We start from the raw sequence: 25,481 nt of genomic DNA, 5'->3' as shown, positions 1-25,481 counted from the left end.
TGGGGTTGTTTAGTCTGGAGAAGAGGAGGCTGAGGGGAGACCTTCTTGCTCTCTACAACTACCTGAAAGGAAGTTGTAGCGAGATGGACGTTGGTCTCTTCTCCCAAATGACAAGTGATAGGATGAGAGGAAATGGCATCAAGTTGCACCAGAGGAGGTTTAGATTGGATACTGGGGAAAATATCTTCAGTGAAAGGGTTATCGGACATTGGAACAGGCTGCCCAGGGAAGTGGTAGTCACCATCACTGGAGGTGTTTAAAAGACAGGTAGAGGTGCTGCTTAGGGATGTGGTTTAGAGATGGATTTGGCAACGTTAAGTTTATGGTCAGACTTGATGATCTTAAAGGTATTTTCTAATGTAAATGATTCTGTGATAATTTTGTATGTACAGAACATCATGTTAAATATGACTTCATATAACAATTAAAGGAGAATAAAAAATAGTTGACTTGAACATTGAGATGGCTTCAAGTATTATAAAATTTCCTGTGTGTGATATTTGCCATTGATATTTGTATTGTTTCAGAAAAATGAAAATGGGATGAGGCTGAAGTACCCGCAGCCACCTGCTCAGGTGTGCTGCAGCACTTAAGGCTACTTAAAGCTTCTTGGAGTGGGAAGACTTCATGTCTACCTGTACCATATGCTGTAGTTAACAGAAATAGTATGAGGTGCTGCTGGTGTTGATTTTTCTCTCCAAACACTTGATCCCCATTTGATATTCAGAAGTACCAACCCTTCAGATGTCTCCCGTAGGGGTTCTTCTGACACTTAGTTTTCACTGAGCAGTGTTAGTTTGCTCAGAGGAAGCTTCAGATCGCTGTGCTTTGTGTTTGAGCTTGTTGCTGTTCACGTGGTGGAGCAGACTGGCACTGCTGACGTTTCTGGTGCTGGTGAGGTCATGCTCTGTGTAGTTTGCATGTTGCTGGTCAGTTTTTTTATGGCTCAGTAAACTCAGACCAAAGGGAGATTCAGTCATTCAGTCATGGGAAGGGTTTGGTTGTGGTGCCAGTTTCACATGGTTGCTTTTTGGATAGAAGAGAGTGTTGAAGAGCTGGGAGTATGCTGCAGTAAGTGCTTCTTGCACTCACTGGAATATTTGAGTCCCTGAGGTGAGAGAATGAAACCTCCCAACAGAAACACTTGCCAGTTGATTTCACACAGAATTAGTTAACTGGTGGCTGGTTGTGTGGTCAGCAGTTCTACTGACAGGAGAAAGTTGTACAGTGATGCTCTGAAAGGCATTTCTGGTTTTATGTCTCGGCTTGGATCTGTAGCTCGGTGATTCAAGCCTGGTGTTGTTTTCAGGTGGGTGAGCTTGTTTGTGATTGAGCTTGGGCTGGCTGCCCTGGGAGCTGGCAGAGAAGCAAGCAGCCTGACATGGAGTGATTGCTCAGGTGTGACACACCCATGAGGCTCTTGCATCAGGGGCTAAACTCTCTTGCACTCAGGAAAAATAGAGAGTTCCACTTGAATAACGAGGTGGTGTGTTGGCAGGGAGAGGCTCCACTGTTAGTGCTAGGAAAATACAATTTTTTAATTCCAAAATAATTTTAAGCTAAAAAAATATAAGATGGTCAAACTTTCGGAATGGTAGGCTGGCTGCCCTGGGAGCTGGCAGAGAAGCAAGCAGCCTGACATGGAGTGATTGCTCAGGTGTGACACACCCATGAGGCTCTTGCATCAGGGGCTAAACTCTCTTGCACTCAGGAAAAATAGAGAGTTCCACTTGAATAACGAGGTGGTGTGTTGGCAGGGAGAGGCTCCACTGTTAGTGCTAGGAAAATACAATTTTTTAATTCCAAAATAATTTTAAGCTAAAAAAATATAAGATGGTCAAACTTTCGGAATGGTAACTTTGGAGTGTCATTTTTTCAGGATGGGTTGAGGAATATGCATCACCTTGAAATAGTTGCCAGAATTGGTGGTGTTTTGGAGGAGACTGTCTTGGTAGTTCTTAGAAGTACTTGGTCACCTCTGGAGTCATTCACAAAGTGATTTAGCATTTAAATCTGTCAGAAGGAATTGTTAGTTTCTGTAAATATCGGTTTACTTTTCAGGTCTCTTATGCAGCTTCAGGGGTGATCCCCTTGACAGGGTATGAAACTGCCGGATTTAAAGCTACCTGGTTTATTAGAGGTGTGGTTTTTGTTATGAGGTGCAATTTAGTCTGTGACATGGTGACGTAGTGGAGTACTTGTCTGTCTGTCGCTGGGCAGACTCTTAACACCTCTCTTCTGTCTGTTAACAGGGCGCTGACTCTGGGAGGAGGACTGCCGCATCTGGAACACCTTAACCTCTCGGGTTGCCTCACTGTGACTGGTGCAGGCCTTCAGGATTTAGTTTCTGCATGCCCTTCTCTAAACGATGAACACTTTTACTACTGTGACAACATTAACGGTAATGTCTTTCTGTGAAGATGTGATGCTTTTCTGGGGAGCGATGTTTGATTTAAGGACACTTTTTAAAACAAAAAGAACGACCAAAACCCCACTTTTTTTTCTTGGCTGTGTAGCACTGAGTTTCACAGATTAACTATGAAGTGACAACTGTTCAGTCAGTTTTTCCTCATTTCATCTTTTGTGGGTTTTTTTGTTGCTTGACACTGCTACAGTTCTGTATTTCCTAGGAAAGCAGTTTTAGTCCATGTATCTCATGATTTAGTTTAGCATAAGTAATAGGGGCTAGAGAGTAAGTCTCCATCTAGCTAATACACACTTGCTCTTTGCATATCTTCCCTGTAAACCATGGACTTGTATGATTTCTTTATGGTCATAACTTCAGAGAGAGGCTTCAATAGGTTAGTACCAAAGCGATGGTTTTTAGGAAAGGAAAGACTTGTGTTTTGCCTTGCAAACCTCCCATATTGCAGTAGTTTTGGTATAGGATATTTTACCACCATACATCCTTTATAGAAAATGTAATCTAGTTTTTCTGGTTTTCCTTGAGTCTGTAACTTAGGGATGGATCTAAATTGGGGAAGGATCTGGATAAATGCATAAAATATGTTTATGGTGTGAGTCTTTTCAGTGTTTACCACACTGGAATTCAGTCTGTCATGTTATGTCCTGTAAGCATTCGTAGCACTAGAGATGGGAACCGTGGTGTGACTTGTATTCCATGTGTGAATATACAACAGGTAAGTGCAGTAGGAAGGAAGGGAAAAGGAGGATAACAACTGAGTTCATGGGATTGTAAGAGCTAATTGTGTGTAAAACAAAATTAGATTTCCTGGTAGTTCATGATGTTCAGCTCAATAATTTGTATCTATGTTGAGATGCAGCCACAGCAGGGGTACAGGATGCCAGAGCTTTGGTACTATGAGTAGATCTGTACTGATAGTTGGATATTCAATCCATTGAAATTGATTTAAGGTTATGCACTTGGATTGTATCCTAATATTAGAAGTTAAAGTATTAAATCATATTTTACTTCCATACTTTATGCACTTTTTTGACATGAATTGCTATTTTTTTGTTTTTTTCTTGAGTCACTTGCTTTTTGTTGCTTCCTTCCATTCCATCCAGACTACAGCTTTTAAAAATGTTCTAGCATTTCAGCCTGAAAATTTAAGATTCCTTTTTTAAAATTCTTCATTAACTCTCCTTCCTGCATTGTGTTGAGTTCAAAGATGTCTTCAAAGACCAGTTAAAAGCCTTTTCCTTTTACATCTGATTCCTTGCTATTTTTCCCCTGTTTTCACTTCTGTCAGTAATACCAGACTTGATGTTCTGGTTTGTTTTCAGATATTTCTGTTTCTCTCCTTGTCCCTAAAATACACTATGTCATCTTTGTATTACTTTACAAAGCCAGAATCTCTTTTGTGAGTCCACTGCTTTAAAGCTTGGCTATTTGATAATGTCCTCAATAAATTATTTACATTTAAACATAATACTTTTTGGAATTATTCTGTAAAGTTGTCCTGATCCTCTTCCTGTTTATTTCCTTCCTTTTACTGCCTGCGGGAAGCTGTGAGCCTATAAGCTCTGCTTGGTTCTGTAAAGCATCATGCATGCCTTTGGATGAACAGTTACTCCTGTAGAGAAAAACCAACAGGAAAGTGAGGCTGTAATGGTCTGACTTCTAACGTCTATTGAGAAATAGAAGCATCTCAAAAGTTTGTGGCTGTTTTCTTTAAAAATGAAGTGATAAAAACTTACAGCGGCATCCTATCAAAATGCTGAAATGGGAAATAACATTTTATAACTGAATCCCCTGCAGTTTTATCTGGGTACTGTTCTTTGTATTTTCACTCAAACTTCATTGTGATAGGACTATTCAGTGTGAAACTAATGTCTTACTCCGCTCTGGGCAGCAGGATTTCTGTGGCAGCTTGATCTGTATCATTTGGTATTTCTGATAGGGAAAGCAATAGCTGTTTCATTTAAATCAATCCATATGTGAAGCTGTTTGTGTTTGTTTGTGCATATATAGATTGTGTTATTAACTGCTGCACAAAGATTACTGATCAGTAAGTGTGTAGAGAATAATTTCATAACTTTCTCTGCCCACCAGCTTATCAGGGATTGTTTTCGGGGAAGGAGATATGTTCTGGGATCATGTTGGAAAAACCGTCAGTCTTGCAGAACAAAAAATGGAGCCAACAGCATGGAATTTAGCCATCTTTGAATTAATAAAGATACCACTTTGTCTGTTGATACATAAAGGACTTCCACCTACAGCCTGTTTTCAGGTTTTTTCTCCTGTAAAAACTGGGCCTAACGGGGACCCTTACACACAACTTCATGGGTTTTCTTTGTGGAGGGCTTGCTGGATTTGTTTGGTAGGCATGTTTGTTTGCCATTTTCAGATTTTCATTGCAAGCACTGGTCTAACCATAACTGCTCTAGCTCTTAGTAGACTAAAACTAAAAAGGTAGAGTAGCTGGGTGTGAGTCACAGACTGCTGTTGCACAGCAGTAATATGATGCAGTTTTTATAAGCAGAGACCATGAATTTGTGCACACTTACAAATTTATTTTGTTTACTTACAGTATGACTTCAATCCTTGGTTTGCATACTAATGTTTAGGATCTCTACCTGTGTTTTGCTCAACACTGGAGACTTGGAGTTAGATAACCCTCAGCTGCAAATGAAAACAAATCTGACAGTGTACACCCCTTCTAATTGCTGGTTTTGTTTAATGTCTAAAACACATCTGATTAAACTCTTCTTACTGAGTTCAGTGATTTGCAATGTTTGAGTTACTTCTTGCCACTTAAAAGTTTATATTTCCCCATAGGCTATTTTGTCCAGCTGTGTTCATTCTCCTTACAGTTTTCTCACTTTTAAAGCCTGGAGCGCTGTCAGCTTCAGGATTAGAGAAATAATTTGTGCAGCAGTAGCTCTTTGCAGCTTTGAAGTATGATTCAGTTTCTAGAGTTTTTTAATGATGTATTCCTCAGGTGCTGTAATTAATGGAATATTAATGAAATAAAGTTGTGGTGATTCTGATGATTCACTTTTTTCTGGCATTTAGAAATTCATTGGTCATAGTTTGATGTGTCTTACAGTAATGGAGCCAAGACATTACTGTCTGGCAATGCAATTTCTGTTAAGATTTATGGACTCTTGTGTGCAGATTTATATGGGAATGCATTGTTGTTAGACTTCAAGAGTTTGGTCTCTCTCTTTAAGTTCTACAGATAACCAACATACACTTACAGACCTTTATGAGAGCAACTTCACCAAAGGCTGATAGAAACTAGCACTTAGTAGACTCAGGTTTGAATTTAATATTGCCTTTATATATTATTTTAAAGCTAATGCTTAATTTGATCACTTTTTTGGTAATTCCCTTGGAATATATTACTTTTGCTACATTACCATCAGATATGGTATCCAGTGTTGATGATGGAGCCTCTTGCTGCCTTCCTGATACCAGCATTAGTTTTTGTGTGGCTACTTGGTAAACTCAATCAAGACCTGGGGTAGCTGAAAGCTTTTCTTCTACATCTTTTTCTTTTCTTTTTAATTCCTAGATGGGTCAGGGATCCATCTTGCTGTAGACCACATGAATTGTTTCCGCAGGCGAGAGCTAGATCAAGTGGCTAAAGGGTTGTGGTGGTGACAGCCAGTTGTCCTGTCTGGAGTGGTTCTTTCACCATGGTCTTGGTCTGGCTTGTCATGTGTTCTTGTTGAAATACCTAATTTCTTTATAGGAAGTCTTAACTAATTTTTGTTTCACTAATACATGTAACAAAATAACCAGTTGGTAATCAAAAGTAATCAAATAGCTATGCTTCTTTCTTACATTCTAAGACATCTTTATATGTTCTTGATTTGAAAACACCGAGAGCTGTTCATCATGAGTAAGCAGACCTCTATTCTGGGTCGCCCGAAGCATCTGAGTAATCAGATGTTCATGTAAAGAATACTGCAGTAATCCAGTTTAGAGGTAACTAAACCAGTAACGTAGACAGTGGCAGGTTAGATGAGAATTTGATTAACTTTGCTTTCCCAGGTGAACCAGCCCAAAACACATTTAATTTAGGCACTTTACTACTAGTGCTCATTAAGCCTTCACAGTCAGGAGAAAGAGGGACCATTCTGAAAGTGATGCAGCCCCACTGTAAGATGTGGAACGACCGTCTCGACAATATCAGAGGAACTGTACACAGTTACCATATTGCTAAACCTGATGCATTAGTGATGTGAGATAAATTGGAGACCTTGTATGTAGAGTCCAAAGGAAACAGGAGAGAGTGGTTTTCGGCAGGATTAAAGAGGCCATTCAAGCTTAAACAGAGATAGTTTGAAAACAAAGTCCAGTCTAAATGAGGTCAGTACCAAAGAGTGGGGAAGTTGGAGATTAGGAAGCCAAAGAGGTGTAGCCAAAAGTCAGTTATAGCAAATAAAGCTAGGGAAGCAAAAACGGTCTCTGTGGCTATCAAAAGCAAAGGCATTTCAATTTTGGTATCTGTATCAAATGTAAAGAGAACAAACTAAGGAGGGCTAGAGCATTTATAGAGGAGATAAATGACCTGTGGTGGAGAAGATCACTTGCAATGGCAGAACAGAAATGAGTCATAACCAAATAACCTGACTGTTTAAACAACCATTAATGACTCTTACTATCTTGTTGTAGTAAGAGCATAAAATATCCTGCAAATTATGGGAATTACCTGTACGTGCTAAGAAGGAATACAGGGTGGGGGATTTCAGGAGATGAGGTTTGAATCCTGACTATTTCATTTCATCAGAGTTCTTTATCAGAGGCTATAAAGGAAAGTTATTGATGGTATGGAGATCAGACATGGGACAAGAAATGCAGCATAGGAAGAAGGGTGAATTTTCACTGGTGTAGTTAATGTAATTTGTAATTCAGTGCCTAGTAAGTTAGGAAATTAACCTATCAACTTTTCAGATTATGCAATTTACTTAGATGTTTCTAAATTTCTGAATTTTAAGTTATGAGACTGTTTTTGAATTTAAAAACCAAAAGCTAATTGAAGGCTAGGAAGAAGAGGCATGGATTTGTGTCAGGATGGACAGGAATCTGGGAGGTGACCTCTCTCCATTTCCTGCCCGAAGAGTTCTGTGCTGTGATCAGCGTTTCCATTGCTGTTGTGGTGTAAGAACTGCACACAGTAATTTCCAAGAGTGCTACTGAGCTGCCTCGAGACAATGATACGGGTGCTGAAGATTTCTAGAAGGACATCTTACGAGCTTCAAGTAGCTGTATGTATGGTTATATGCCTGGGTGGTTGGGAGTAATCAAACTGTGACTGCATGAAACTGAATTTGGAGTTGGCAGTTGCAACATGGAGACAATGATTTTGGAGAGCTGTCGGTGCTAATTCTGAGATCTTTCCAAAAAACCCACCGAAGTTACGCATTGTCAGGGTGTTGAGAACAAGATAGTGGGTGTTGCTGCATGGTCCTGGAAGCCTTGGGGCAGTCACATTTGGGGTACTGCATGCGGTTTTGATCTCCCCATCTTGAGGAGTGTATGTAATGGAGTTACAGAAGAGGTCTACTAGAGTTAGGGAATTGAGCAGCTGCCTTACAAGGAGATACTCAAAAGGCTGGAATGTTTCAGTCTGGGAATAAAAAGTGGAAAGGGGGATGACTTTACAGAACAGGGAAAGCTTAGATGAGGTGAATGTGCAACAGTAACTCCCCAAATTCTGCAGTATTAGAGCCTGGCAACAGAAGGTGACATGGGTAAGTGATTGATTAAATCAGATATGATGTAGTGAACTTCTGGAACTTGGCCCTGTGGGGAATTGTGGAAGCAGTTAGTGTCAGCAGGTTTAAAAAGAGGTTAAACAAATACTTGCACAACTGAGCCATAAACAAATACTTAAGGGCATGGACTTTAATGGTCCTGCTACAACAGTTAGGGATGCTGGGGAGATACAAAAGGTGTGCACGATAGGCTTACATGGTTTCTGTAGATAATGCTTGCTGTTGCCAGTGATGAAGGTAGGGTTAGTTGGACCATTGGTCAGACCTAGGAGAGCAGTTTTTATGTTCAGTTTTGAGCATGAGGAAGAACGTTCTTAAAATGAGCAAGAAAAGGATGGGAAGCAATATTGTATACCGAGTATTTCCTTCCTTGGGATGTTGTGGTTCTGTATGTTTTGTCAACAAGCATTTTACTAGAAATGTTGACAATCCCTTCAGAATTACTGGTGTGCTGCTCAGCGTGGCAGTGATGAGGAGGGTCAGCTACGGCTTGGAAACCGCTGCTGCACACAACATGCTCTGCTGAAACAGCCGTTCAGAACTGCCGAGTCTCCTTTTTAAAGGACTTATGAAGAAGTTTTCAAACTCTAGCTCGTAAGTGAATTAGAGGATCAAAATGTAGTTCAGGTGACTGAAAAGATTTGAAAAGGAAAATTAGTTTATTGACATGAAAAGTTCACTATTTTGCATACTGTAACCATTGTCCTTCGTTATGGTTTCAGGTTTGCTTTATTCAGTCTCATGCATGTTAACTTCATTACCTTGTAGAGTATTGCTCATTGGTGTGTGGCATGAAGCAGAAAGCTAATTTCCAGATACCAGGCTCTTGGAAATTAATTGAATTACGACTTTAAGTTATTGTTCAAGGGGAAAAAACAAGCCAGACATAGCGTGCTGCCCTAGTTCCTTACATTAGTTTGCTAGTCCTTTCTAAATGTATTAAAAACACCTTAAATATTCTTTGCTGTGTCTCAGATACAAAGGGGAGAAATGTGGGTTGTCCTGGTCAGGTCTTTACCAGGTTATTTTAGTTAACTCGGTAACCTGCTTCCAATTTATGTTGGATGCCAGAGTTCAGCCAACATGAATGTAAATGTTTGTGTCTCTAAAGCAGGCATATGGCTGCAGGAAATAAAATCCTGTAGTAATAAATGTAATAGTTTCTTACCTCATTATCACTTTAACATGTCAAATTAAAGGGCTAACAGTAAGCAAAGGTAAGTGAAGGTGGGTAGAATTACAGTGTTGGTTTATACTGTCTGTGCTCGCACACTTCTAGCCTTATGGCTTCTGATAACTGCAGTGATACTGAAGGTGATTTTTCTCCCTAGTTTTTGCATTGCCAGTCACTGTATGTGAGGTCCAGCCAACCATGAACTGTTCATGGAGGAAAAAACCTTCTAGACTTAAAAACTGTTTCCATTGTAGTAGAAATAGTTTTGGAGATTGTGGTTTCTTTGGTAATGCCATGAAATCATCATCTGAAGTTGAAAAATGGGAGTTAAATATGCATTGTGAAAATACACGTCACTTCTGAAAGCTAGCTGTGAGAGCTTGCTTGAACTTGTTTAGTGTTGCTCACTGTACACCTGTGTCGCTTTGAATGTGTTATCTTCATGGGACTAAGCTATCAGAGCAAAAATACCTTGAAAAGTAACTGTTACAACAGAGATTTTAATACTGAGATAGCACTGGCAGTGTTTCAGACTTCACAGTGCTGAATGAAGTTTAGTGTATTACATAAAAAAAAAAGACATTTTCTGAATTACCAGGTTACAAGAATTCTAAATCTAAACAAATGGCCTTTTCTTCTTTTCACATTTGTTCTGTTTTTGTGCAGGTCCTCATGCTGAAACCGCCAGTGGATGCCAGAATTTGCAGTGTGGTTTTCGGGCCTGCTGCCGCTCTGGCGAATGACCGCTGACTTCTGATCTTTCAGTCTACTTCATTTACCTGAGCAGGCTTCCTCTCATGCACTTTACTTACAGTTCGCATCTTGTGTTAACAATCCTTGGAGTGAGATTTGTTATACTAGGCTGACCCTGCCCACAACTTCCAAATCTTAATTATGAGTGTACTGTACAGTGTTGTAACAATCTCACAAGATCTCATTTGGTTTGAAGGGTGTTGGGTTTTGTTTTGCTTAATTTGGGGAAGATGGGAAAACATTCAGATTTTTTTTTTTTAATGCCACTTTCTTCCAAGTTTGGCACTTAAATATACTGGATTATTTTGTGTTAAGTGAATGGTTTTTATTTTGAATCCGTGCGTACAATATAAAGCTCTGCAGAGAATTTGAAATGTATTGTTTGCATTTGGGTAACAATTACACACCTTTAGGAGCCTTGTTTCTTCCCCTTTCCTCTCATCCTGAAGTCGTTCTTTATATTGCAAAACTAGGGAAATTCCCACCTTCCTTTTGCATTTGGTTTTGTATTTGGGCTTGAAAGACATACTCAAATAAAACATTCCCACCAACAAAAATTTCACCTAGCAGTTGAATATGTATGTTTTTAAGGTGTAATATCCAGACATTCAGTGCCAATAGGCTGCAGAGACTGGGTGGCTGTTGTAGTGGTTGCAGTGCTGTGAACCTTGCAGTGTGTGTTGGGTTTTTGTTGTTTCTTTTTGTTTTTCCTTCCCAGGACTGTGTTAAGATGCACTTTTGAAACAGCTTTCAAGGAAATCAGTTTTCATTCATATGAAATCTATGGAAGATGACAATACCTTTTCCCCATTGCTTGGATTTTCAAAAAGATCCCTCATTGCGCAGTAGGAAGTAGCAGGGAGGCAGAGAATCCATTGTTGGGCTGAGTGATAGCTGCGTTAGGAAGAGAGAGGAGCAATGGACGAGTTGTGTGTGAGTGTGTGTGGGGTGGCGTGGGGAAGAGCCCACTGCAAGGCTGACTGCTGTAGCCTGTGTTAAGTTGGCAGCTGGAATGGCCACCTGCTTGTGAGTGGCACAGCTGGAGGTGGTTTTCCTCTTGGGCAGAGGAGGGGTAGCTGGCAGCCTTTGCAGAAGGCAGACAGGTTTTCCCCCATCCTGCCTAGTAGTGAAGGCCGACAGTGTCAGACTAGTAATTTTTACCTGTTTTACTAATTGAGTAGTTCTTTTGACTAGCATTTATTTAGGATGGCAATCATGGTGGCATATGTAGCTTTAAGATTCTGGGTAACTGGGAAATCAGCTCGCAGGCAGAGCTGGAGATCACAATAAACTGCAAGTTTTGACACCACCTTGCTCTCCTTAATACTGAAGAGCAGTAAGGTAAGAAAAACACTGGTGGGTGTAGAGCTGGTGCAGAGTTGGCTGTTGGGGGTTCACAGCTGAACATGGGCTAGAGGCAGAGTGCACAGCACTCAGTTGGAGCCTACAGAAAGGGCTCCATTATTCCAGCAACTGTTGCTTCACATAACCTACATTAAATTGACTTTGGTGCCCAAAGGTTAGAGTAGATACATGGCCACTTGTGCAATGCTGACTGAGGCAAAATGAGAGTAATGAGGTACATGCTGGGCCTCCTTCCATCTGTACTTCAGGAACTCCTTGTTTCTGAGGCTGGGAAGGTGCAGCTAGAGGTCCTCCTCCTCACTGCTAGGTGGTGGTTTCTGTGCAGATCGGTAGAGACACAGCAGACAGCTGAATCGGCTGCGGAGAGTTCTGTTCACTTACATCATGTTTTTTCACTCTTCTCTGAAGGGGAGCTGACTAAATTTAGGAGATGTCATTAGTGTTCCTCAGCAAAGCATCATGAGAGGACAGTGTAGCTGATCCCCTCTGCTGGAGGTTTATAGAGGGAACCTGTGGTGCTAACCACAGGCTCTAAAACAAAGATTGTGTTGAGTATTGAGCAGATGGACTTGAGTCTATTTTCGAATTAAGCTCAAGAACAATCTTAACAGCAGTATGTTCTGATGAACATCTGTCCTAGCTGAACCCACCATCATTTTTGTTTGGAAGAGTTTAGTAAGTTAACTGCAGGAAAAGGATATATATTTATATCGGCATTAACAGTTAACACTACTTACACACCAATAAGCACATTTTATTTTTAGTAAGCCTTTGATAATCGTTTACTAGGGTGACTTGCACATAAGGATCTCAAACCCCAAAGTAATTTAATCAAATTTTTGTATAAAATAAATGAGCTTCCAATTAGGTTTTGGTACAAATATTTATTATACTTTGTCTTTAACTTTTAGAGAAAATGTTGTCTGACACCTCTGAATGGTGTGGGCATTATACAGGCACAGTATGAAGTAGCAGAAGCAGCAGCCTCTTTAAAAATGCATGGCCTTCAATCGTGGCTCTTTGGTGCATGACACTTACTCATGGTCTACTCGTGTAAGCAGTCCTGGTCTTCCTTCAGGAACTCAGGTGCTGCAAAACTGTAACTATTTGTATTTGTCAGTGTCTTTGAAGAGGAGGAAGGTCTGTAGATAACTGACTAGCTAAAAACACAGTCTTCAAGGCTTGATTCCAGGAACTGAGCTTCACCTGAAAATAAGGAGGCCAAACTCTTACCATTCTGCTCTGCAGAGTCCCTGTATGTAGGCATGTGTAATGCTTTCAAGAGTGTGATGTCTCACTAGGAGCTATAAAATACTGTATAAAAATCACCCATTATTACTGGAATTTCAAGCTGTTGGTCTCTTCCTTAGCTGTATCTTCAATGGTTGTAGGGTGAATAAAGCTCATGTGTCTGCAGCTATTCAAAATCAGGTTCTCACTTGATTTTTGAAGTACTTAGGATAGCTCAAATCAGCAATCACTGTGAGAAATCTGTTATATTTACCCTTCCACAAGCAAATTTCTTGAGGTATTCTGACTGGTCTTTACTATCTATTTCGTACAAGTGAAGCAACATAAATCCATACAGACAGGACATTTTGGGGATAAGCATGAATATACACAGCTAGAGCAAATTCAACATTGGGAACATCAATGGTATGAACTCCTGTGCTGTGTACAGCTTCTATTAAAGGTCTGACTTCAGAAAATGGCATATGAATAGGAAATCCGGAGACCTAGGAGGAAGAGAGAAGAAAAAAACATGTAAGGTAAGAAGAAAAGGTAAAGGCACTCAAATAAATAATTTGAAAAAAATGTGTTTTACTGTGCATGTACATTTCTTTTCTATTGCTGGCCTGAGGAAAAACAATTTTAAAAGCCCATTTTGTATTTAATACCACTTCCTTATTCCATACACTCCAGGCAGGCTCCTGCCATTTTTCCTCTTTACTCTGGGTTACGTTCAAAGTGAAGAAGTCTAGAAATCTGCTAGAATAAAGTTTTATTAATGAAAACACAGCATACTTTTGCTGCTTTTCTGCCTCCTGGCTAGTTTTAATTCATTGTGTTCTCCTGTCTTGCACTGGCTGGGGATTTGAGGTGGCAAACATCTCCTGCCTGTAACATTTCAGGTCCAACAGGAACTGAAACCTCAACTCATTCTGACAATTGCCATAGCTGTGTACAGTGCTGCTACCATCTGTGTTTCACATGAACGCAGAAGGACGTAACCTTTAGACCAGCCTAAGGGAGGAATGCAGAATTCTTTGTTCAACAGAAAGTGTTTGTTTTGGGTTTTTTTATCTTCAGCATCTACAAATGAAATAAAATAGATCACCACTCCTTTACTCTGTAAATATTACATTGGTTTATCTTTGGTATAAAAGCTATTGTGATTTTTTTTTTTTTTTTTTTTTTTTGGTAGTAGAGGAAATAAATAGCCTGGGACACTCTTCTATAGCACAGAGTAGCGGTACTAAATCCTAGGCCTTTAGATTCCTACTTCCATGCACAAACCCTGTATGTTCACAGCTGTACCCTGTAATCTCCTAGCTGTTTTTGCAGCTCTGCCTGATGGTCATCTTCTACATCTTTGCCTTGGTTTTGTTCCAGCAATGGCAGAAAGTTACGTAGGGTAGAGGTACAGTATCTGTTCCAACGAGTTAGATGCCTTGGTCTCCATTCCATGATCTTACCCTTCAATATTTTTTCAATCCTGCAATAAAATATACCGATTATTACAATTCTAGTATTTACTGGCCACCTGTAATGTTCTCCCTTGACGCATTTAGTACAGGTTCTGGGGAACACAAATGACCTCAGTTAAATTTACTGCTACCCAAAAGCAGAGAAAAGCGGTATCATCATGGTGATATGGTGCCTGCACATTCAGTAACAGAATAGGAGGCCAGGGTGTAAACCCTCTCCTCATCAGGCTACACCATTTTGCTTATTAGGAAATGGTACAGCAGTGCTTGATCAGTTCTTTCTCTCTGGTAATCTCCATTAAAGAGACAGAATTTTAAAAAGCCCTGTGAACTTCAACTTACGATTTTTTTAGGCCATTCTCAATTCCCAGCATTCAAAGCAGGTGTGAATATGCTTGAGGAATGTAAGCAGATGCTCCACCCCTAGTGATCGGCACTGACAATATTTGTTTTGGAGGTAGTTACCTGCCCTGTAGTTCCGCTGCAGCAGCCTTGTCTGAATGCTGATAAACTAGTTCTTCAGGCTAGCAATAAATAAGATCAAATATTAAAAAGTGCAGTCTTTTCTAGCTGTACAGCAATGTACTTGATGGTACTTGTGCATTCACAATTGTGATAATACAATCTGTTATTTAGTAGAGACATAATAAAAACATCGACATGTTTGTGTGCAATGCTGTTGGGTTTTTTTTCCTTTTTCCTAGTACACTTTAACTGCTTAATCTTTGATAAACTAGAAAAATTCCTGTTTGTTTACTAAGAAAATGGGTACAGCTTGAAATAATGCCTTCCTAGCTGGGAGACAGAAGTTGGCTTTTTTTGGTAACACAAAGCTACTTCTTTAGATAAGGTGTGTTATCAAGATTTGTCCTGTTTACTTCACTGTTGTCCTGAGGTCTTACATAGATATGTGGAGGACAACAGATTAATTCTGTAGAAAACCAAATACTTTGCTGTATTCCTGCTTTTTTTTTTTTTTTTTTTTTTTTTAAGGAGTGCCTGGGAAAATCTTTTTTAAAAGCCAGTGCTATGACATAAGTATATTTAACCACAGAAGTCCAAGGAACTCAGTGTGTTTCTTCATACTAAGTCTGTGATCTCTCAACTCCTCCAATGAAGTTGGTAATAGATGCATTAATACCTGAATGCTGTGGAGACCAGGGTAGGGCAAGCTTCTTGAAAAGAAAGACTTCCAAAATTTTGGTTTGCTGATATCAAAACTTATCCTTCCTGGGGCATCATATGCTTGCATATTAAACCAAATCTACAAGAAAGCAAGTTTTTCACTTTCAGCATATAATCAGAGCTATGGAACACATTCTACTTCCATGGCAATAAAATACTAAACAGTCTTGACCTCCTACAGCAATTACCAGTATCAGTTCACGTAACACAAGGCATCTCGTAACCGATGTGCAACTTTTGCATTCTTGCATCAAAAGGGATTGTGCTGGTCTGTCATAAATTGTGCTTCTGAGTATGGATTGAGACCAGTGTCTGTTGGCAACTGTTCCGGCTGAATCTTTCTTTGTTTTCTCCAGTATTCCTTTTTGATACCTCAACCACTGTGCCCTGTGGCAGGTTTTACACTTTCAGAAACTTTCTGCCTTGGCCATCACTTCAGCATCACGTGGTGCTGGGTTACAGGATACTACAGTTTCTTTGCTGTCTTGAGATGCATTTCCACCTGTCCAGATTACTACACACGTCTTTTCTGAATTCTGATGAGGTTCTTCCAAGAGCGCAGCACAGTAAAGCTGTGGCTGTGACGCCCGGCTGCCTGCTGCACCCCAGCACCATTGCTGTTTCAAGCTTATGATGCAGAATATAAGTAGATACACACGCAGCTCCTGTGTGTATTCTGCCATCAAGGGCAACCTGTCTTGCACTTTATAGAAATACAGTTTGGTCTGTGTTTCAGCCCAGTCTGACACATGCAAGCACTGTAGGCTTCTTGCTCAAAACAACCTTTAAATAACTACTGCTATGGCTGCAGAATATATCAACAATTAATATGTAAATGTACTCATTAGTATGTAACTTGGCATTGCTGTGGACAGCCTATATGACACAGCCTAGCTGTTTCTTCCCCTGTTGAAGATGAAGTGGTATCACTCTGCTGGCAGCACACCTGCCCAGAGTTACATGTAGACTGGAATTGGTTGCCTTGAAATAAGCTGTTGAGCTCTGTAGTTCAGTTGCTTCTTGGAGTTAGTTGCTTCTTCCAGCATTAAACAATTAAGTTACATTTTTCTCAACTGTAGGTTTAGTACTACATTAAAAAAAACCAACCCAATCCCAAACCAATTCAGCCACTCCCCAGAACACTTTCAATGAAAGACAGAACTGACTGTTTTTAATATAAATGTTTTAGAATATTAAATTCACATCCAAAATCATGATTTGTGTTTAGAATAAAATCCCAGAAGATTAAAAAAAACAAAACAAAACTTCCAGTGCATGACACTTCAAAGGACTTCTCCAGGTATGTTTTCCATACAGAAAATGAAAGCAAATGTTTGCTATATTTTAGGGCACAACAGAAGCCTGACTCACTGTTTCCTTAGAGTGGTTCCAAAAAACTGAGGCACAAACCTTTAAACTAAACCTCTAGTTTTTATTCAAATAAAAACTTAGGGTTTTTTTTTTAAATTCACCTTCTGTTTCCTTGGTTTCATGTGCCCATTTCTGTCCCCAGAAGCTGTGAGGGTTGGCCTCCAGCCAAGTCAGGGAATGCCCAGGGTGTCTGTCTCTCCCCACACAGGCTCAGCTCTGCCCCATGCTGTGGCCTTTGGTTCACCTGCCCTGAGCTGTGCAGCTCTTCTGAGGTCCTCTCCTACTCTTCTGAGGTCTCCCTGCTACCTCCGAGAGGGTTTCCAGCCATACAATGAATAATAATACATTGTGAACAAGCACTAATACTAATACTGCATTTTACAGCAAATAAACAGGAGGACTTGATGCCAGGCAGAAAATCAATGCAGTTGTTATGCCTTGTAGTGCCAGCTCTGTGTTTTGTACACAGAGCGTTTCAGGGCTGTGCTCACCATTACGTGTGTAATTCAAGTGGCTCCTTCGAGGAGGCTTTATTTGTCATTTTTCAGTTACATTTCCCTTGCAAACTTTTAGCTTTGCTGAATTACTACTCCTCACCTAAGCAGCAGGAAACCACCTAAATGCTGATTAAAAAAGAGAATCTTAAGTATTTAAAGTAGCTGAAAAACCTACTTAAGATTGAATAAAATCACTAATAACATGACAGCATAAATATAGTTACATTGATGAACAAATGATGCATAAGGTCAAGAAAAATATCAAGTTATCAACTCTTATGTGTAGAGAAATGTGACACAACTGGGTACACTTACATTGTCACAGCTGATCAGACAATACACATTTTGTAAGGGGCAGAAAGTATCGTACTGCCCATAAAAACATCCAGTACTGGGATTCCAAATTACATACTGACTTTGTTCCAAAGTTAATACATATGCAGTTGGTCCCTAGGGGGGGAAAAAAAAAAGTATGAAAAACATGTTTTAAGATTGGCTACAATGACAGTATGCTTGTACTGTTTGGAATATTACATTTTGACTATTACGATTAATAGAACTTTTTAGGGCAAGCTGGTTGGAAGATTTACAGGTTCATTACAATTCAACCAACTAACAAGTGTGTCTCTTGGGTATCAGAGAAATGTTAGACATACACAGCCCTGAGCCATTCTTAAAATACAGATTCTGAAAGTTGCCTTGGTTCAGCTCTGAACTGATGTGACATGTTTAATATGTGCCCCTTCAGTATCAGCACATCCTACGTGGCTACTGCCGCAACCTCTCATCCACTGGCACTCTCTTGAGTTGAAGGACTGCTGCCTGGGCAGCACACTTTGTGTCTCATCCATCAGCCTTCCCTCATGCAGGCACGGAAGGAACTTCCCAGCTATCTTTTTATATTCTCTCAGGAATCTCTAAACTGTTCTGCTGTTTTCTTGTCATCTCCCACATTTTCCAGGTACCTTGAAATACCTGGAATAATCTGCTTCCCTACAGCACGCATAAGCTGAATGCTTTTAAGCCATTATAATGCCTTTAAAATACCATCTGCATCAGATTTGGAATAGAAGGAACGTACCCAGGTACCTGTTCCTGCCGCTGCAGTATCCGAGAATGCGCTCAAGAAACTAGTCCTGAGAGGGATTTTTACCAGAATTCTGTTCAGCAAAACTTTCATTGTGCTTGGCAATTTGAGATACTAATGGTGGAAACCTGCATTGTGAACAGCCTTACCACCTCTTTGAAAAGTATTTGTTACTTGGAAATCTGAGTGGTTCCCTGAGAAAAAATGCATCTCCTAAGGGGCAAAAGAATCTAAATGTTTTAGTTCTTAGCCAGACTGCTGCCACAGCGGGCTCGCAGCAATGACAGGGTACACAGCAGCCCAAGGCAAAGCAGACTGCCTAACCTGCTGTAAGACAGAGGGCAGATGAAGACTGACTGGTCGAGCCTAACAGATCCAGCACTGCACTCGCTGCAGCTTTGCCATCAGTTGGAGAGAGAATCAAGGGACATGTACATACCATTAAGAATCCCTGGTAAGCCCCTAACCCTCTCCTGCCACCCCTCAACCTTTACCCAATCCCACCCAAAGCGTCAGTCTGTGCATTCACGACTGCAAGGCTGTGAATGGACTCTCTCCATTACCTTTGTCCTGGACACACCATTCATACAAGCCAAAGTCCAACCAAGGTTTACAGACGCTTGGTAGTGTGCTATGAGGACAACAGCTACTACCAGATTAAGCACGGAAACATGGGTCCAGGGAAAAAAAAAAAAAAAGGACGATATTTATACTAAGATATACTTTCAATATTTTTTTTTCCTCTCTGAAAAGAATCAGTTCAGCAGCACCAATGTTTAGCCAACTTCCTGGAAAAACATGCCAGCAAGAAACAATTCTATCCATTGGTGGGAACCAAAGACTTCACAGAATAAAAGTTAATATCCAGACCAAATGAAAAAATCCTCTTACCTCAGGAATAGCATTTCCAATGATAAGCCAGGCTTTTTTCCCCATACCAAGAAAATAATTACACAAGAGCACGGCGTGTTCTTCCTCATCTCCCGCCAGAAGATAAAGAAATTGCTAATTGAGGTACAAAAATTAAAAAAAAGTCTTTCTATGCAGTTATCAACTGTGTTTTCAGGTTACAACATTTAATAGTATTTCCTAACACTTCTGAAGCAAAGGAGTCCTCTCAGATCTTTGCAACTGATCTTTATTGTTTATTGAGCACTGCTTCACCATGCAGGATGAAGAGTGAATTCTGTGAAAATCCATGATGCAGATCTGAGATTTTACCATAAGAACCAGACTCTTCGTCTTTTGAGTTTTGCAGAATAGTTCTGAGATGGTAAAAACATTATCTGATTAACTTCATGTCTGCTATTATTCCATAGATGACAGGATTTATTTGTATGTGACAGAAAAGGCTAAATATCCCATTATTGCTGACATTACATGCAATGGTTTTTTTCCGTAGTTCCTTGGAACTACAGTGATCAGATTTAAGTGTAGTTTTAAAGTCTCCATCAGTCAGCATCCTTTCACTTGTGCATGACTAGCCATTTTGGATTGTTCTCTAACTGAAAAAAATCAGGAAAAGCTTAAAGCCCTAAGCGTTCTTTGGTTCAATCAATTGCAATCTATCAAAGAGAAAAATTTTAGCTTGTATCAGGATGAGCAACTTTTCTCAAGCTTTGGTCCTCGTTTTGAAATAAACTGCTCATAAAGAAAAACAGTCCTCACGATAACAGAATCACAGAACAATTCAGGTCTGAAGGGACCTCAAGAGCTTATCTAGTACAATCTCCCCCCAAAAGCAGGGGCTGCTAGGATGTTCCATCACATTCAAGAGGATAAGGAACTTCTGTTTAATGCATTGCTTACATCTGATGTACTCCATAAATCACAAATCCCAGCAAACGACACACTATCTGGCAAAAAAGGAATCAAAGCAACATATCGAGCCACCAACTCCTGCAAGAAAACAAAACAGAGCAAGTGATGCCTTCCATTCTGTTCTATGATTCTATACCAGATATGAAGCACAGTGCTGTTTCCACAGGTATCAGTGACAAAACACTGACTAACCTCATTACAGTAGCAGCTAGCTCATTTTAGAACTTATATCAAAGACTGATATGATTTATTCCTATTGAGGTTTGGCATAATTCTTTGTCTTTTAAAGGACAATACTCATTAATATATCAATTTTTCTCCAGAGAAGACAAATACTCTTTTCCAGCATCAGTATGGACAGATGTACTGCATATTACACATACTCATTACTACTTTATTTTGTACCTCTGGGGTTTTTTTGTTACAAAAAGCATAACTATAGGGCAAACATAAAAAATATTATGTGCCTATGTGCATGCACGCATGTGTACATGCATTCTGAAACCTATGTCCCAGAAGCTTCACTATCTTTTCTAAGTACTTACTGCTGCTGTTTGAGAACTATTTGGGACGGCATCAAGAAGCTCCTGTGGTGGATTCAGAGGTTTGATGTATCTGGTAATAAAAACTGTTTTCCCATTGAGGTCAATTACAGTTGTGAGGCATTGGCGGCTTGGAAACTTTGATGTACATTCAGCTTCGTACTTTGCTGCTGCCTGGAGCAATTTCTCATCTTCTTGGGTATCAAACTTCAAAAGACAATAGAATTTATTAAAAAAAAAAGTTTTATTTATAGTTTGTGCCAAGTCTTTGCTCTATTTGGCCTTATTTCACCATTTGCAAGAGCATAAAAGGAGTGTAAAATTCTCTCCTAACAGCATTTTCAACTTTCCTTGTAGTATATACTTTGGCTCACAGACATATAAGAAAGGTTAAGGTAATGGAAAAACAGGCAATTTGCTTTTACTTATGAATGCACATAATGACCTGTACCTATAAGCTGGCTTTATTCAAGCACTGAAAAACATAGTGAAAGTTATGGCCAAGTAAAACTGCAGGGATGAGTATATAACACCACGTATTCATTCAAAGGTAAACAATTATGGTTAGGTACTAATCCTACATGCTATTCACATCACAATCCATAAAACCACAATTGAGGTTATGCACAAAATCCCACTAATTGTTATATAAATAATACTGTGCAATACCAAAATATTTGCAGAGAAGGTCCAAATAAGTTTTGGATGAACCCTTATAATTCAGACCTACGTAAAGTTTTAACACTTTTAGATGAGACTTTCCAGAAGCAAATTTAGGACTCAAAAGCACATATTCATTCTATAACAATGACAATTATTTGCTCATATAACGTGTCATCTTTTAAAGGTCTTGGGATCACTTAAAATAGTTTTTTACAATCTACTTAGAACCCTTGAATATTTCTAGTGGTGCTGAGAATTAAAGCTCATCCTTTGTAATATTTTGGTTCAAAATAAATCACTTTGTCCTTTTTTACCCTTCTCAAACTAACGAGAGGTGGAACAGCTGGGCACTGCCCTGTAGCCAGACCTCCAAGTCAGCAGAGAAGGCACACAATGGTGATTCTTTTCAACCATAATTAACAGCCGAAATACACAGCCTCCAGCACTTTGTATATTTAAATGTAGTAATTCACTGCAAATATTACTGACAAATAAAAAAATACTATGTCAGAGTCAAGTAAGACAAAGTGCAAAAAGATTGCTGAATGGCACAGAACCAGGCTAAATCTTAAACAGGGAACAACAGGAATCTAAACTAATTCAATTTATTAATATTGTACCTTCTTAAGCATTTCATTCATCTACATAGAGATTCAGGAAGGACAGCAAGAAAGAGAGGAAAAATAGGTAAAGAAACAAACAAAAGGTATCATAAAATTAAGCTTAGCATCCTAAACCAGTAGCCAAGTATTTCAAATCATTCAACTACAGAAGGAAGGTCTAAGAATAGGAACAAAGGACAGCAAAAATATTTAGTTAGTTTTTGTCACTTCATGGCAAACACTTCCTATAGTAAGTGTATGTGTTACGTTTTGGGGAGTTGCAGCACAGAGTAAGTACTTTTTCAGTCACAGTAAGAACACACACACATGTCACTTTGGTAGTGTTTTTATGTACAGATTTCATTAGATACATACCACCCAAAATAGAACAGTCTCTTAATGAATTTGGTCCTGCTTTTCTTAAGCTTCCTCTAACATCAAATTATATTTTATTGTTTTCTATTTATATTGCTTTGAAAAAAATTGATTATTTGAAAATCCTGTACAATGTTTGCTAAAGAAATAATTTGGTTTGTCTTAGTATCCAAGGTAAACAAATCATCTGCTGCCAAGTAAAATTTTTATAAGATTTAGAAAAATCTCTAATGCAAAAAGTGAACAAAAATCTGGCAAAACTCCTACTGATTTATTCATCACAACTGTTTTTTCCACTGCTCTTCAGCTTTTAGAAAACAGATCTTCTGTACCAATAGTTTTCTTACTCAGCAACATTTTCCTTATTCCTGGTTTTACTTTCAATGCACTTCAATGACAATGCACAATTTTTGGTACAGTTTAGCTTTCATGGAATCATGGAACAGCCCAGGTTGGAAGGGACCTAGAAAGACCACCCGGTCCAGCCTTTTGGGGGAAAGGGAGCCTGGGTGAGATTATCAACCACCCTGTCCAATCGCATCTTGAAAACCTCCAAGTAATGGGGACTCCACCATGTCCCTGGGGAGATTGTTCCAGTGAATACTGGTTCTCACTGTAAAAAAATTTCTGTCTTATATCAAAATAAAACCTCTGCTGGTGCAACTTGTACCCACTGCCCCTTGTCAGTGTGGCTCCTGGCGAGAAGAAGCTTTGACGTGTAATATTTCTTGCTACTTAGAATAAGACTCATGTCATGAGTTGTGAATTTAGTGTGCTATGATTTTTTGCAGCATCTTCAGGATAGAAGGTACTTCAGTCTCTTTCTAGTTCTTTATGTCTGAGTTTTGGTAAGGGCAGTTAGCTCCTACCCTCATATTTTAAATGAAAGAGAACTTAGGTCAGAAAGATCTTTCACTTAATAAAATATGCTGGTTTTTCCCTCTGAAGTGTTTAAATAAATTCTAAATATAGCTATGAAGCTGCACCATTTTACTAAGCATTAACACAATACATAACCTTTTGGTAACTAAGCATCAAATTGCATCTATACAAGAAACTGTGAAACATTTCCTCACTATTTAAAGAGGTCAAGATTCTCAACATACAGTTCATAATATTTTACAATAACTTCATCCCTTATTTGAATTTATATGATTTTTCTTTTGAAATAGCAATGGAGACAGGTCTTTCTACAAAGAGAGAGCTTTTTCTTACAAATTCAGTACGTCCTTTTCCGAGCAACTAATTACTGTACATGAAGATTAAGACTATGAAAGGTCTCATCTATTAAAGGCGCTTCAAGGCTGTTGAGGTTATATTTATGGTTTAAAGTCCTAGTAATAATCTTATCATTCAAACTAATTGACCTTAAAAGGCATCCATGAATGCACTTTATTAATTTTCTTTATTTTCAACAGTACTAAATTGTAAGAATTCCCACAGTATTGCATGAAAGCAAGAAAACATAAGACTATAGTTTCCAAGACTCTAATTTAAAAGGAAAAAGCGTTTTTAGAATGCATCACACAATTTTATATTCATTCTGAAAAAGAAATTACATAATGATAGACCTTTCTCTCCAGTTTCAGTTTGTCTCTAATAAACGACCAGTGTAGCACTGAATTAGAAAAGAAGGAACTGTTGCTGTTTGTGCATGAAAAATATACATCCTTGCTGAATGGATCTCAAAATCATTGCATAATATTACATAATATAGCAAGCAGTGTACGCATTTTAACTAGATATTGTTGATGTTACTGTAAGGCACTTCTGCTTTAGTAAAATCACTGAAGAAAATAACAGCTGCTGTTTAGAAATAACTCTCTTCAAGATCTGGAGGCATGCATGAAGCCATAAATGATAAATGCTGAATTTGAACAGTATAAACACAGAAGCAAGAAAACACTATGTTCGCACCTGCTACCTCCTTTTTGTCCACCGTTCACAAATAATCACATGAATACTTTTTTGTTTACAGAAGTAAATGAGAAAATTATATGCTCACAGATAAAGAATGCAAATTTGCTTTCTCTCATCACTGGGACTAGATAGCTGGTGAAAGTTATTTCTCATGCATTAAGTGTCCATCTAACTTAATGGTGCATCCAATTAAATTGAACTGAGCTAAAAAAAACTGAAGTAGAACACTCAGAATTTGTATTGATGTCCTTCTGTACTTGTATTCGTGTCCTTCGGTACACTAAGCACACCTATTTATATGCATCTCAAGAACTGCACTACTGGAAACAAAAAGGAGGAATATGATGAATTACTGATTAAGTACCTTTTCTCTGACTGACTCTCCAGGAATGAGCTGTGGTTCAATGGTAATAAACAGTGTTATATACGAGCCCTCACTCAGATTTCGCAAAGAGTCATAACCTCTCTCGATTCCCAAGTTCTTTTCTTTGCTGTAGCCAAGGAGGACTGGAGGAATATCCACCTTAAATGTACCATCAATCTGCAACATATACAGAGAAACACTTCTCGTTAGAAGCAAGGAAGCAAAACTTCCTTCACAAATACATCTGCTACTTGTATTCAAATCTTTTTTATACTGATTAACTGTGGGGAAAACATGAGACATCTCACTGTTAAACATATCCATTACAATTGGATTTCAGCCTCTCTTGCATATTATGAACACTAATATTTAATGTAATGGAAATCATACACACTAGTTCTTAGCAGAAAAAACAGTGCCAGCCTTTCACTGTTTTTCTTTCCAACAGCAATCTCCACATGACATTATTTACCTGGAAAAATGACAAAAAGGCAAAATACAGGTTGTAGGACTATGCTTTTGGAAGCCTTTGCTTGTTTGAGTGATATAGGAATGATGCTCCAGCATCTCACAGATGGACATCTTCCATGCAGAGGCTGCTGGTGCTTCCTGGGTGCAACTAGAAGAGGGCCCATTCAGCCAGCTTCCCTACAGAAGAGTGCTCTGACAGACTCACCAGCCTTTTGCACCTCCCTCTGACACCACAAACAGAAGATAAGGTCTTTCTGAAAGGCCATGTCAGGCAACAGATGGCATGCCCCACACTTGCTTGGGCAAGTCTCAACAGCGGAAGTACACAGACTTAAGAGAAAAGTAAAAAAGATTAACCTCCTGATTTGGGCAGAATTCAGATGACTGTCATCA

At 39.1% G+C, this 25,481-nt stretch overlaps 2 protein-coding genes across 2 annotated transcripts in view; one reads left to right on the top strand and one right to left on the bottom strand.

Moving 5' to 3' along the window:
* The window catches only part of FBXL5 (F-box and leucine rich repeat protein 5), a 24,101-nt gene extending 13,427 nt beyond the window's left edge, over nt 1–10,674 (top strand). Inside the window, exons 9-10 of the mRNA XM_010177328.1 lie at nt 2,253–2,401; nt 10,031–10,674. Of these exons, the coding sequence (XP_010175630.1) occupies nt 2,253–2,401; nt 10,031–10,107 (226 nt within the window). The 3' untranslated portion in view covers nt 10,108–10,674. The remainder of the gene's footprint in view (nt 1–2,252; nt 2,402–10,030) is intronic.
* Nucleotides 10,675–12,876: 2,202 nt separating this feature from the next.
* Nucleotides 12,877–24,794, bottom strand: LOC104532192 (coiled-coil and C2 domain-containing protein 2A; the record flags this gene model as incomplete). Its single annotated transcript, XM_010177329.1, has 9 exons — nt 12,877–13,218; nt 14,021–14,198; nt 14,656–14,714; nt 15,332–15,454; nt 17,559–17,693; nt 19,222–19,335; nt 20,140–20,229; nt 20,697–20,900; nt 24,618–24,794. Coding segments are annotated over 9 exons (1,269 nt in total), but the record flags the coding sequence as incomplete, so codon positions are not given.
* Between the last annotated feature and the right edge of the window lie 687 nt (nt 24,795–25,481).

This window comes from Antrostomus carolinensis, unplaced genomic scaffold, assembly GCF_000700745.2.
Source record: "Antrostomus carolinensis isolate BGI_N321 unplaced genomic scaffold, ASM70074v2 scaffold14431, whole genome shotgun sequence".
NCBI classification, from domain to species: domain Eukaryota; kingdom Metazoa; phylum Chordata; class Aves; order Caprimulgiformes; family Caprimulgidae; genus Antrostomus; species Antrostomus carolinensis.
The sequence above is the reverse complement of the archived record's forward strand: the minus strand, read 5'-3'. Positions and strand labels throughout refer to the sequence as shown.